The sequence below is a fragment of the Condylura cristata genome, unplaced genomic scaffold, assembly GCF_000260355.1.
Source record: "Condylura cristata isolate star-nosed mole 26May11 unplaced genomic scaffold, ConCri1.0 scaffold00029, whole genome shotgun sequence".
In the NCBI taxonomy this organism is placed as follows: domain Eukaryota; kingdom Metazoa; phylum Chordata; class Mammalia; order Eulipotyphla; family Talpidae; genus Condylura; species Condylura cristata.
This window is the reverse complement of record NW_004567130.1, coordinates 21846858-21860973: the sequence shown is the minus strand read 5'-3', so window position 1 is coordinate 21860973 and position 14116 is coordinate 21846858. Positions and strand designations below refer to the sequence as shown.

The following is a 14116-nucleotide window of genomic DNA, read 5'->3' as shown; positions in this document are numbered from 1 at the left end:
GAAGATCACTACAAACTCTAGTTGTGAATCTGGGTTGGAAATACTGGTAGGAAGTTGCAGGGTATTTCATCTGTAGTCTTCTGTCTTGCATGTGCTCATACACACATGCATGTGTGCAGGTGTGTCATGAAAAGGATTAGGCACAGTGACCGGCACGGCAGCAGTGGGTATCCCTGCTGTCAGAGTATGGTCCTCAAATACCAGGTCCTAGCAGGGAGTAGAAGTGGGTTTCTTGGAGAAATGACTAATTCCAGGTGCAGTTAGGACTTGTATGAGATGAGCTCTATTTTTCGTTAAGCTAACTAGCAACTAAGCTTTCAGAGAATGCAAGTTTCTTGAGGACTCATGAGCAAAATGGGAAAGGCTAGCTCTGGCCATTAATAGGGATACTGATTGAAACCCTTCATAGCTATAATTAAATTCACCATTTCATAAAGCTACTTTTAAAACCTAACTAGCTCTGAACAAGCAGATCAATTCTACAGATTTCTTAAAAGATTTCGGGTTTTAGTCACCAAATACCGCTGGAAGTAGATGTGAATGTGAACCTGGGTAAGAAAATTGGTTACATCTTTCAACAGTTTTTGTTTTGAAACCACGTTATTTTCCTACTCTGGGAAGTGGACCAGGTGAGAGCAAGTTTACCATAACAGAAGTGGAGATTTCCCGGAGGGGTTAATGATACACATTGACTATGAAGCCCACTTCCTACCCCTATTTTTTGGCTGTAAGGGTGATGTTAGCTGGGTTTTCCCCCCATACATAACTTAAAAAAAAAAAAAAAAAAAAAAAGAAGAAGAAGCATTAGTCACTTATGGCACAGTGTTCTCTGGATTATGTCCTCTTCGTCAAGTTTTTCTAGTTCTTACTCCTTTCTCACCTTGTTCACCATGGATTTATCAATTTAAAATAAGATCTTATAAAGTAAGGGCAAAATGTGTGGAGAAATGGACTCACAAGATAGCAGTAGTATTTAAAAGTAAAGAATCTAAACTGGAAACAAATAGCTACTAAGAAATTGTCATTTTATTTTATATGGTGTATGCTGATTTTTACTTCTTTCCCTGGTAGAGTCTGTTCATGTGAAAACATCCAAAATTCAGATCGAACGAAGATCCTGAGGGCTTAGCTCCACTAGCTTTTTGCTGGATAGAATATCCCTTTCTGAAGGCAAATGAAGCTGGTTTGGTAAAATTTAAGGGAGTATGTGTGCTCTCCTGTGATTGTTTTAAACGTCAAACACTGACTTGAACAAATTCTTAGAAGGGAAAATATTTTTTGAAACAGTCTTCTCTTTATCCTAGTTTAAAATCAAAACAAAAAGCAATTCACTTGATCATGGATTTTTCAGAATTCCTTCCTCCTCCCCATGGAATTTGTTCCATATTTAAGATTTATGACCATATTTTTTATTAAGTTTCTCTTACCTACCATTAATAATAACCATATAATATCACTAATTCTGGGGTAAAGTGTACTTTACATTACAGGAAATGGATCAGATCAAATATATTCTAATGAATTTGTTTGGGAGAATATCATAAAATTCAGCTCTAAAGAGGCTTTTCATCCTTCATCCCATTGTGAAGGGTAGACAGGTGCAGGCTTCCTATCAATTTCTGGCTGATTTCATCCTTTTCAGCTTGGATTTGGGGTATGATGTAGGTAGCCCCTTGATACATGTACAGGCATTGCGCTTTTACAGTGAGAGGGGAGTGATTTGAGAGCTGAGGACAACCTGAAAGTCCCTTCAGTGCCTCAAAAACCTGAGCTACTTTTTAAAGCTGGAGCTCTTCTTACTGCTAACGGAGAAGGTATTTGTAGACTGTCCTGAAGTTAATAACAAATCGGCATTGTTAGTTGAAATTGTCATACTGGAATTACAGGTAAACGCAGGGTGTGCACTCTCAGGAATGATTTATATAAAGGCTATCACTGTGTTCCAATACATTTGGCATTTCAGTAACTGTGAGGAATGTGGATCAGCCTCAAAGTTGGTACAGTCTCGAAAGACCACCTTTACCTCTGCCACAAACTGGAGCCTCCCAACTGCCCTGAGTGGTCCATAGTTTATGAGTAGGGCGCACAGAACTCACTGGAAGCTGTTACAGGTAAGACTGCAGTTTGTCACTTGAAAAGGGCACAGATCAGACTCAGCCAGCAGTGGAAATACCGGGACAGAGTCCAGAGGCCTGTCGGAGAGGGAGCGTGCGTCGTCCCTCCTCTCCCTGAGGAGCTGGGGCCGCAGCCCCGTCCAGGCACCGCCTGTGACGCTGTGTGCATATTGCCGCAGTGAAGTGCTCCGAGCATGTAGAGTTCAGAAGTTGGGGTGGCAGGGCACTGGCGGGGTGTCAGCCACCTTGCCTGCAAGACTGATGCTTGGTCTCCGCCCTTCTCGGAGGGGGATTGAGCCTTCCGGTTCCAGCCCCTTCGGGTGATAAATGTGACACATCTCGGGGCCCAGATGACATCCATCACAGATCACAGTGGCAGGCTGGCCGCTGCACCCCCAGAGCGTCCCATGTATGCACGAGGCTCCCGCCCAGTGGCTGAAGCAAAGATCAGCCCTCTCTGGGTAAGATTACTTCTTAGCTGCAGGGTGACCCCTGCCCTTTCATCCCGGCTCTCCTGCAGCAGGACGCCTGTATGGGTGGGCGTTACTCTGGGGCAGCATTTACGTGGTAGCCGCAGCCACCGTGTCAGTGTGGACGTGTCTGTCCTTGGAGGAGCAGTGCGAGGTAGGGGCAGGTTTGTGGGCGGCGAGCCCAGCCAGGAGGCCAGTGTGGTTTCGCGCTGCGGGCTGGGCTGCATCGTGTTTCTCCCTGTGACTTAGTGCTCTTGGCCACGTGCGGACTCACGGCCCGTCGAGCATAGAAACGAGCTGATGTTTAGCTAAATCTAGTTCATTTTATTAGATCCTTAAGAGGCTTCGCTAACTCTCTGGATACGTTGAATTACCACTTGTAGTAGTATTGGAGACCTGGTTGCATGTTGGTGATCTGACCAGCCAGGCCGCGTTACACCGCATCACAGCGTGGCAGTAGAGATGCTTGAGAAATTAGAGTCGAAAGATGCAGCGTACAACAGTGTCCCCTGAGTCATCACCATCTAGTCCACTATCACATCGTGCAGCTAACTTGTCTCCCACGTACGCTTGCAGGCTTCTGTTTCACCTTGTCGGGTCCAAAAACTGGGATGTTCTTGGTGACATAGTCTCATTTTGAACACCACTTTTATGTAGCAAATTCAATTCTCTGATTTAAGAAGCAAAATACCCTCTACAGAATATTGCCCTGTGTGTGTGGTCATTGCTTTATCATGCTTTTTATTCTGAACAGTATCTAAAAAATGTTATTTGAATATTAATTTGACCTAGCATTTTAAAATAATGCTGTTCTCCTTAAACCGAAAGTTATTTTCATATACTTGAGGATTAAAAACAATGATTTTAGAGACATTGATGTTAAAAGAGAAGATTCATACTTGATTAGGAAGAAATCTGAATAATGATTTTACACTGATAATGTAGAGACTGCATCTCTACATAATATTTCTTTCTCAGTTTTCTTGAATCGAGATTGGAACTAATCGACAGCCTTTCCTTGACTGAGTTTTACCCGACTTTCCCTTTCACCTCTTCATTTATACACTTGTTGTCGAGCTGGGTGGCTGCCACTGTACTTGCCAGATGTCACTGACTCAGTGTTCGACTGCGGGTGTTATTTTGCTCTAAAATCAGAGAACGGAATTTGCTGATACATTATTCACTTCTTTGCAACAAGATGTGTTTTCTAGAAGCAGCAATGAGAGAGGATGTGTGATGCACGGTAGGAAGCATTAACCCTTTGGGAAGGGAGTTGGATTAGGCCAAGGGAGGCGTCGGCTTGTGCTGTAGGCCAGAGCCTCACACTCAGCCTCACCCTCGGGGTCTGGAGAGCCCGTGGCCAGCAGAACGTCACCCGCTTGGTCCAGATGATGTAGTCTTGATCTTCCATATCACTTACTCAGTAAATATGGGATCCCCCAAACACAGGCCTTTTGATGAAGTCCTTTGCCACTCTGAATATAGACAGTTGTGTCTCTGGTGAGTCCTCTCACCGCCCCTGCACCTCTAGCCTGTACCCCGGTTACAAAAATGAATATAGACAGTTGAGAACTGTGTGCTGACATCTGGGGAAAAATCTGTCATTGAGGGAAAGGGTTGTTCATGTCTCTCTCAGGGACTCTGAGACATGACGAGTAATGCAGAACACAAGCCATCGCTCCTGTCACCTGCACTGGGCAGACTGGGCAGGGTTGCGTATCTCTTGGCCCCACCGCAGGAGTGGGGGCGCCCTGGGGTGGGGTGAGCCCCTGCAGGACGGTGCACGCCCAGAGGCAGCCGGGCGGGCTGGGAGACACCTGCGTCACGTAAGGTGAGCCCTCTACCTTTGCAGATTTAGCTGGGCTGGGTAAGGGCTCGGTGCTGTGCAGTGTGCATGGGCTCAGGTGCAAAGGCTGAGTGTGTCACCGTCTGTAGAAATAAAGGGCTAAATTCTGAGAGGCTGCTTGAAAGGAGATCTGAAATTCGTCTGCTGTCAGCTCTGATTGACCCCTGAACCACACATTTACTCAGAATTGTAAACGGAGGCTACAATTGCTGACCAACAAGCAGATTTTGCAGTTTGTGTGATAAAATGCTGATGAAAGAGAGGAACAGCGCTACTCTCGGAGAAACAAAATAGAATCTCATGTGCCAAAATAAACATTCATCATGCTCAGAGTACGAAACAGACTTACTCGGTGCACAAAGATACAGGGAAATGGAGCTGATTTTCAAGAGAAAATAAAGTCACCTGAAGCTTTTTCTCAAATGATCCAGACGTGGAAGCTAAACAGACTAAGGTTTACACTCGTAATTGTTCTCAACGAAGTAAAATGCTCCCTTGCTTCGTGCAGTAAATGAGAAGGGAAAGTCTCAGCAGAGAGGTAAAGACAATGAAAATGTTAAATGGAAATTTTATAAAGAAAAATATTGCAAATGAACATTTTCATTCATTTTCATTTTCATTGCAAATGTCATTTCATTCAGAATGACAGATGACAGAATAAAGACTTGGAGGAAAATGAAAAAAAAAAAATCGAAGTTTTACATGCACGGGCTTTCAGATCCAAAAGGGAGAGGGGCGAGAATGGGCCGAGATAAAAATCTGAAGAAGAAATAAAAATGGCCCCAGATTTCTCAGACGTTGACACGCGTGTGTACATCTACATATATACTTAATGCAGTGTTTCTTGAAAAATCAGAAGTCATTGTATGTTCAGCAGTGGGACAGCTAAGGAAATTCCGGCACATACAAACTGATAGACTAGTATGAAGTCATTAAGCAGTTTTAAAATTTTTATGTAGAAAATATCACTTCCAGTACTAATATGTACTACTTTGATGTTTTCAAGCAACAGAAAGTCTTAGTTTACTTGATAGTTAAGCTTTAACGAAAATGTTGAGGATCATGAAGTGAGTTTCCTGTACAGATTGGTATTTTCAGACTACCTGCCTGTCTCTGTAAGCGGTCCTCTGTCATCTGCAGCACAGTCAGCGAACTTTTCTGTAAGGGGCCAAACAGGAAATATTCTAGGCTTTGAAGGTCATAGTTTTCAAATGTCAGAATCTCTCAACTCTGCTGCTGTAATGGGAAAGCTGCCACAGATAATCCTTACACGAATGGGTGTGGCTGGGTGCCAGACAAATCCACAAAAACAGGCTGTGGGTTACATTTGGCTTGCGGGACATAGTTTGCCCACTCGTGATCTACAACACTCAAAAAATTACTGCGGCAACAAGATTGCACTAAATGACCCCGTATGACTGGTGGGGAGGTGGAGGTCTGGGCTTGCCATGGCATCCCTCAGGCGAAGTCAGAGACCACATTTGCCCAGTAGCTGCTTCTCAGCAAAAAGTATATGTTGCATGTTTGTGGAAGTTCAAGTACATTGAGAATCTGTACTCTCTTAGCTTTTCACAACTAAAATCTTTGCCGTCTGACTAGAAATTCTACATCGCTGGATGTTCTTTATGAAATGATTTCATATATGATTTTCCCAAGGGTTCTAACACTTAATTATTCCAATATGAAATATGTTATGGTTCATGTGGCTAATTAAATTTGGCTATCATTGACTTAACATTGTAAATAGCTAACACATAAATACAAAATATAAATACATTTAGGTAATATAAATAGCACAATTGTTTCAGTTATTTTCCAAGATCAGCTTTTTGAAGCAATTCCCTTATGTTAAGTTCTGCCCCCTCTGAGAGTTTATTTATCTACATTTATACCCAGTGTCTAGGAAATATATTTTTTCTGTCCAGTGCATGGCAAGAGGGTAGGATGTTTTGTGTGTGTGTCGGGCAAATATGACTCTCCTCCGTATGACAAAAGTCAACCTACCTTGCTCACGTTGCAGTGTGTACATCTGAATGAAGGATGGTCAGGTACTTTTACCTGAAAGAAAATTACCACATTACTTTCTGTCTACAGGAGAATATTGGAATTGGTGGTCTTTAAGAAAGTTTTAATATCAATCATGGTCAGGATTTTAATCCAAAATAAAGTCAAGTAGATGTCCTTAGAGTATTAATTTTAAAGGAGATTGAACTTTTCAGACAGAAACTTGTCCTGCCAGGGACCATTGTTTTCTCAACTAAAACCTGAATGTTTCTAATTTTTTTCAGGGACATCAAACCTGACAATATATTGATGGACATGAATGGACATATTCGTTTAGCAGATTTTGGCTCCTGTCTGAAATTAATGGAAGATGGCACGGTAAATAAAAATTTAACTTTAAAGTATTTTATCCACAGATATTGTCCATGCTAAGTGTCTTTCTGTGAAAACCAACCACGTGTATATTTTCTAGCCTTTTGTCTCCCTGGGCTGCCCCACCTTCCACACACTGAAGCTGCTTCCCCACCATTTGAAGGGGCACCAAAATACATGAGCAGTTATGCACGTATGACAGGAGATGCCACACCCGCTCCCCCGGTGGCCAGATCTGTGCGTCAGGGGCAAGGACCCTAGAGCCCTGCGTGAAGACCTAGGCCTCAGCCTGGTGGGCTGGGGAGGCGTCCGGAGGACACTGCACCCAGAAAACCCTCAAGTATGCACAGGCCGTTCTCCTGGATTGCTCATATATTGGGTCACAAGACAAACATCAACAGATAGATTAAGGTCAGAATCATGCCAACTGTCTTCCCAGATCACAAAGACATCAAACTAGAAATAAACCATGAAAGGCAGGACCAGACGGCTTCACAACAAGTGCTACCACATGTTGAGAAGTGAACTAGGGCCTAAACACTAATTCTTTCAAAAACTGAGAAGGAAGGAATGCTACCAAATACGTTTGATGAAGCCAACATTATGCTAATACCAAAACCAAAGCCAACACGAAAACAGAAATGAACAGTAACGCAAAACTCCTCACAGCAGCATGCTGCGCCATGACCAAGTGGGATTTACTCCAGGGGCACAAGGATGATTCAACATCCAAACATCAATAAGTAATTCAACACACCACAAGAGGAAAAACCACCTGACCATAGCAGTAGATGCTGAGAAAACCTTTGACAAGGGCCAGCACCTGATGATGAAGGCAGTATTTGCCTCTTAAAACTTACGTGAAAGGTGTGTGGCTGTCACAACTAAAACAGGTTGTGGTGTGGATTTATGACATGTAGAAATAAGACATAATAGTTGCACAGACAGTGGAAGGTAAATAGATGGGATTACAGTTGTCTAGGCAACTGTATGTGTATGAAACATACATGGGCATGAATGGTGCCAGGCGCCGCCCAAGAATGGAGGCAGGGCACAGCGCTCTGGCTGAGTAAATAGACCAGTCACCGTGGCTGTGGCATCAAAGAGTTGCAGGCCAGAATTCCAGAGGAGCGAGCTGCACGGGAACGAGCTCCTGCAGAAGCGCTGCGGCCCAGTCCCCTGGATGCCGCCTGTGCTGCTCTCCTGGATTCTAAGAAGGCTTTTCTTCCCCTCTGGCAGCAGAGTGTTCGTATTCCATTTTTCAGTGTGTACACATGCTGGACAGGTACTGTCCCTAGTAAGAATGTGAATGGTGGTGACATTCAAACCATATTGTTTCCCTCAATGCAGTCGGATAACAGCAGTAAGAAAGATTCTGTAGTGTTAACACATCTGGAGAGGTGTTAGTGTGGAGGTTATAGAAAATTTAACTTCAGTGTTCAAGAAGACTAAATTCAGGTAACAAAGTTGTAATTGTCAAGAGAACATCTAGTTCTATAAGTATTAATGTTTTTTAAATTACTTTTCACCAGTGTGCACATAGATCACTAAAAATGTGAACTTCTCCAGGTCCAGTCCTCAGTAGCTGTCGGAACTCCAGATTATATTTCTCCTGAAATCTTGCAAGCCATGGAAGATGGAAAAGGAAGATATGGACCTGAATGTGACTGGTGGTCTCTGGGAGTCTGTATGTATGAAATGCTTTATGGAGAAACACCATTTTATGCAGAATCTCTTGTGGAGACTTACGGAAAAATCATGAATCACAAAGTGAGTAGTTTACTCTTTTTTAAACTTTGTGGCTAATGCATACAATAAAAGTAGTGTGATATTTGAAAAGAGTATTTTTCTAAAAACAGTGACTAATATGCTAATGGATTTAAACATGAATAATCAAAATCCATGATCATGACACTATTAGTCAATCTGTATTTTAGTAGAGATGTTAGTGAAAAGTTAAATGATCTTTCTAGTAGAATAACAAAGTTCATAAGATTTTTGAAATACGTATCAAAGACCATGTAATAACATCACTATTTCATAAGCACATAATTTATATCATTATTGCTATAGTATGTCTTGAATACTTTAAACATTCTCAACCTTAGTAGTAATAAATGAAATTCAGATAAGGATGAGAATATTTTCCATTGTAAAGTTGACAAAGATTAAAAGAAAAAGTGCTCTGTACTGTAAATAATCCACTATGTTGGACATCACCAGACATTGCTGACAGGACTATAAATTGATAGAACCTTGATATCAAAAGTTTATAATTCTGCACCTATGGGCTTTTGAGAAATGCTTAGTGGTTGCAACTTTTGCTTGAGCATCTTCGGTTCTAGGAATCTAGTCTGCAGAAATTTTAGTACAAAGACGGTGTCATATAAGGATACCTATTCCAGTATTATTTATGATGGCAAAATGCTGGAAACAATCTACGTGCACTGTAAGCATAGAGTAATAAAACTTGTGAAGTAGAAATAGATAAGAGGAGGAAGAGTTTGATTGATTGGCTTCAGAAGATTGTGAACAATTACAAAAACATGGAATATTATTAGGACTATCCCTTAAAGAGAATGACTAGATTTATTCATTTATGGTGATAAAAATTATGATTAAAATTAGTTTTAATAATTAATTTTAATTATGATTAAAATTATGACTATAATTAGTTAATTCAAGCATGTAATACAATGGAGACCACTTAATCTATGTATAATACCTACATATAAATCAGTTTTATAAGGCAGATGCTCTTCTGTTGCAAAGACAACCTACTGAATAATAAAAAAAAGAGCAAAAGATAATTACAAAGTCACAGATAGCAAGTGGTACATGTGTAATGGAAGTCACTGCGCTGTAATGTGGTAGTTAGGAGCACAGGTCCTGGAAGACACTCCACCAAGTGGAGAAAATACTTGCACGTCACACATCTGACAAGGGATAACTAAGAGCTACAGACAGCTCACAGCCCAACAAAGAGGACACAAGCAATCCCGTCAGCAAGTGAGCAGAAGAGCGAAACAGACACTTCTCCAAAGACCACGTGCAGATGGCCACCAGGGAAGATTGTCACCTTCACTTCTCACCAGGCAAATACAGATCAAACCCACAACAGCAGCACCTCCAACCTGTGAAGTGACCCTTGTCGGGAAGAGTAGATACAAGTTGTGGTGAGGATGTGGAGAAAAAAATAATCTTTATATACTTTTGGTGGGATTGTAGACTGGAGCAGCCCTTGTGGAACACTGTATGGTGGTTTCCCAGAAATTAGAAATAGATCTCCCATACCATGCAGCCACTCACTTCTGGGTGTCTGTTCAGTGAATGCAAAAACTCCAAGGGACCGAACCTCTTAATGTTCAGTGCAGAACTACGCACATTAGTCAGGCATGGAAACGACCTAAGTGCTGACAGCAGGTGAATGGATTAAGAAGATGTGTTCATATGATCAATGGAATACACTGCAGCTGAAAAACAAAGATGAAAGTAAGTTTCCTGGGACGGCATGGATGGGACTGGAGGCGATTACGCGATGTGAAGTAAGCCAGGGGGAGAAAGACAAATACTGGATGATCTCCCTTTTGTGTGTGGAATATGGAGGAACCACGAAAGGGCCAGACAGAACTAAACAAACGCAACCCTAGACGTCGGGCTGTAGAGGGCGTCTCAGGAGGGACGGAGCACATTGCTTGCTGAAGCCAGTGTCGGTCCACTCCGAGATAAAGGCTAATGTTTATTTCTGCCTGAGGGGCTGCCCCCCAGGTGCGGTGGGAGACGTGTGTCCTCCTGCCCAGTGGAAGGCAGGTTAGCGTTCAGTTTGTCCCTGGTCTGGTGCATGTATGACTAAGTCACATTGACACTGGAAATTCTCTTAGGAACATGAACTTTTCGCATTCTTTCTGTCTCTACTTAGCGTCAGTACTTTGTACCATCATATACTTATTAGATACCTGTTAAATACTTTTAAGAAGATCCACGTTAACTAACCTACTTTGTAAATTAAGTCCTAGTTTATGTTTGTTTCTGTTCTGTTTAGGAGAGGTTTCAGTTTCCCCCTCAAGTGACTGATGTGTCTGAAAATGCAAAGGATCTTATTCGAAGACTTATCTGTAGCAGAGAACACCGACTTGGCCAAAATGGAATAGAAGACTTTAAGAAGCATCCATTTTTTTGTGGAATTGATTGGGATAATATTCGAAACTGTGAAGCTCCTTATATTCCAGAAGTTAGTAGCCCAACAGATACATCGAATTTTGATGTGGATGATGATTGTTTAAAGAATTCCGTAAGTGTAACGTCATGAAGAATTTCTTCTGTTTCTCTTAGATATGGTTATAATTTTATTAACTACCTCACCGGTTATCAGTAAGATAGTTATCTTGACTTTAGTATGTACTTCCACATAAATCAAGAACTTGACAGTTAACTGATGTGAACAGTTTTTTATGACTGTGAGTGAAACTGAAGCTCAAAGATTTTTTTTTAAACATTTATACACACAGAACTGGGGTACAGGTCAGAGGTGCAGGGGGTGAGAGGATTCATCAGAGACAGAGTGGGGAGCAGAATAGGTAGGTTGACAGAAACGCACTGCTGAGGGGAGCGGTGGGCCGGTCAGGAGAGGTCTGCATGCCAGGTGGGTCACTTCTGGGGCCAGGGAGCGAACTCGTGCTGCAGTGGCTGTGATAGCTTCAGAGTGCTGCGCTTTAACTCGTTGCACCACCAGAGAGGGTCCAAAGATTTATTTTTTTAGATCTGTTCAGTAATTAGGTTTCCTAAGAAAAGAACAAATCAGAGACTAAACAGGGGGCTTCCATGATAACTGCAGAAGATACTGGCATATCTCTCCTTAAATGCACCACTAGGCAGGCAGAGTTGTCAGAGACAATAAATCAGCCCACGGTAAACACATTCAGGAGCTTTTATTCATTAAATTCTGCTGACCTTTGGTGTACAGCAGTGACAACAACAAAAACACAGTTTTCCTTCCAGAAAGAACCGACTCAGTCTAGAGAGCTGTCAGCGAAGGCCCATGCCTTGTGGCGTGGCCGCTAAAAATAGCCTCCTCAGTAGGCAGTGAAGGCGAGCGGATCTGCAGTCTGAGCAGCCTGAACTGAGCAGCCCTGATTCGGGCCAGTGGGAGACGGTGACGGCCAAGGCAGCCGGCCAGTTTTAGCTCGGGGCCTGCATGGCTTGTTCAAGCTCCGTCCTCAGTCATCAGGCTATATGGAATTAAAATTTAGGAAGCTAACAAAATTTTTAGCTGCCTTCATTTGACCTTTCATTTTTATTGAATTATATTATTTCTTATGTTTTCATTCTGCATTAGAAAGTTTTAGATTAATTTTATATCACTTTACACTATCCAGTAGACACCACAGGAAGGCAGACAAAACTTCCCTAGGGCTTTCTACTCTGAAACTCACAGGAATTAAATGAACTTTCCTCATGGTTTTTTATTGCAAGAATTTTATTTGCTGTTAACAGAAATTGTGAGTCATTGCCGTTAAATCGAGAGTACAGGCGACCCTTCTAAAGCTGCTGTGTGTGCTGTTAGCCACGCTGCACCATCGCCCCTGGATACGGTTCTTGGGCGCCTCTCATCGTCACACTTGCTTTAAGTGTTTAAAGGTGCCTGTTTAATAGAGATGTTGACTAGCACTGAACATGCGTCCACCAGTACTGTCTCTCCTGCCCAGACAGCGCTTACCTCACGTGTTAAGGCGGGGGGCGCTGTGTGGCACTCCAGCACTGCGACGGAGGCAGTTGTAAACAGCAGGATCGTGCCAGGCAGTGTGTGAAGGTGGCGGGCGCGAGAGCACCCTGGAAAGAATGCTTCTCTGCGCTAAGCGGCAGAAGCAAGGGACGGAGGCTGCCTGCCCCCACCCTGTTGGCACCCGGGCAGCTCACCTGTTCCTCTGCTTTATGTATTCTGTAGTTGACTATGAAGATACTGTGAGTGCTGCTTCTGGGTCACAAATCAATGTCAGCAACTACTCAGATTCCCCAGTACAGACTGCACTAACGATGGCTGCCCAGTCAGGATCAGTCACACTTCAATCTGTAATTTTCTAGAATTTTGCAGCAGCAGTATTCATGGTCTAGTTTTTGTTTCACAAAAAAATATGTGCGGGGGTCCTGCCAGGTGGCGCAGTGGGTGAAAGCGCAGCACTGAGAAGCTAAAGCCACTTCAGCATGAGTTTGATCCCCGCCCCAGAGGTGACCACAGGGTGCGGCAGACCTCTCCTGACCGCCCGCTGCTCCCCTCAGCAGGGTACCTTGTCAGTCGGCCTGTTCTGCTCCCCGCTCTGTCTCTGGTGAAGCCTCTCACCGCCCCTGCACCTCTGGCCTGTCCCCCAGTTCTGTGTGCATAAATAAATAAATCTTAAAAAAAAAAATGTGCGGACTGTATCCGTGTTTCTGCACAAAACCACTTTATTTTCCCTGTGGACAATACTTAAACAAGCTTGCAGATTACTTATTTCTTACCAGCTGTTTCCCTCCTTCAGGAAACGATGCCCCCACCCACACATGCTGCTTTTTCTGGCCACCATCTGCCATTCGTCGGGTTTACATATACCAGTAGTTGGTAAGTGTGAACATTCAGTGTAATTTGAGCGATTTGAAGCAAATAGAATGAAGTGAGGTTTAAATACATAATGTACAAGAAAGCTTTATAAATCAGAAATTAAAAACGGGATGAACTTGCTTCTCAAAGAAGTCAGTCATCACAAAATGAATAGACGATATGAGAAGAATCTGAACTCACTTTAGAAGCAAAAGAAAGACCAAATACGAACCCAGGCAGGAATCAGAAAACCCCATCTGATCAGATAAATACTTTCCAGGTGTCAAGCACCAGAACTTTCGTTCCGTTAGCCTTGTCTCTTCTCAGTGACGCTCCTTCCGCTCCCGGCTTCTCCCCTCCTCGTCTGGGCTAAGTTCCTTTGGGAATGGCTAAACCATTCCTTGGATAGCTCAACTCCTTCACCTCAGTCAGTTATACTGGTTTTGCTGACTTTGCTATTAATTTGTTAAAAGTCACTTTGCTGCCTATACCTGTGCCACTCAAAAGCGCCGGAGAGAAGTATCTGACCGGCTGAGCTGCCTCACGCGACCTCGCGGCGCGTCAGCCCGAGCGCCTTGCTGTGCGTGGCCAAGGGGCGCTCACCCTCGTGTGTCCCGCCTCTCTCCGGGGTGACTTCCACACGCTGCACTGTGCCCCGAAAACTGTCACCCTCCGGCTCCCCTGATCCTGGCTTCCTGTCACCCTCCGGCTCCCCTGATCCTGGCTTCTGTCACCC

At 43.3% G+C, this 14116-nt stretch overlaps 1 protein-coding gene across 12 annotated transcripts in view; it reads left to right on the top strand.

The window, feature by feature from the left end:
• CDC42BPA (CDC42 binding protein kinase alpha (DMPK-like)) overlaps nucleotides 1–14116 on the top strand; it is a 155572-nt gene that overhangs the window by 66227 nt on the left and 75229 nt on the right. For all 12 annotated transcript variants that reach the window (XM_012730941.1, XM_004691036.2, XM_012730948.1 and 9 more), the window contains 4 exons: nucleotides 6719–6812; nucleotides 8376–8576; nucleotides 10849–11097; nucleotides 13322–13401. In XM_012730941.1, coding sequence (XP_012586395.1) covers nucleotides 6719–6812; nucleotides 8376–8576; nucleotides 10849–11097; nucleotides 13322–13401 — 624 coding nt within the window. The remainder of the gene's footprint in view (nucleotides 1–6718; nucleotides 6813–8375; nucleotides 8577–10848; nucleotides 11098–13321; nucleotides 13402–14116) is intronic.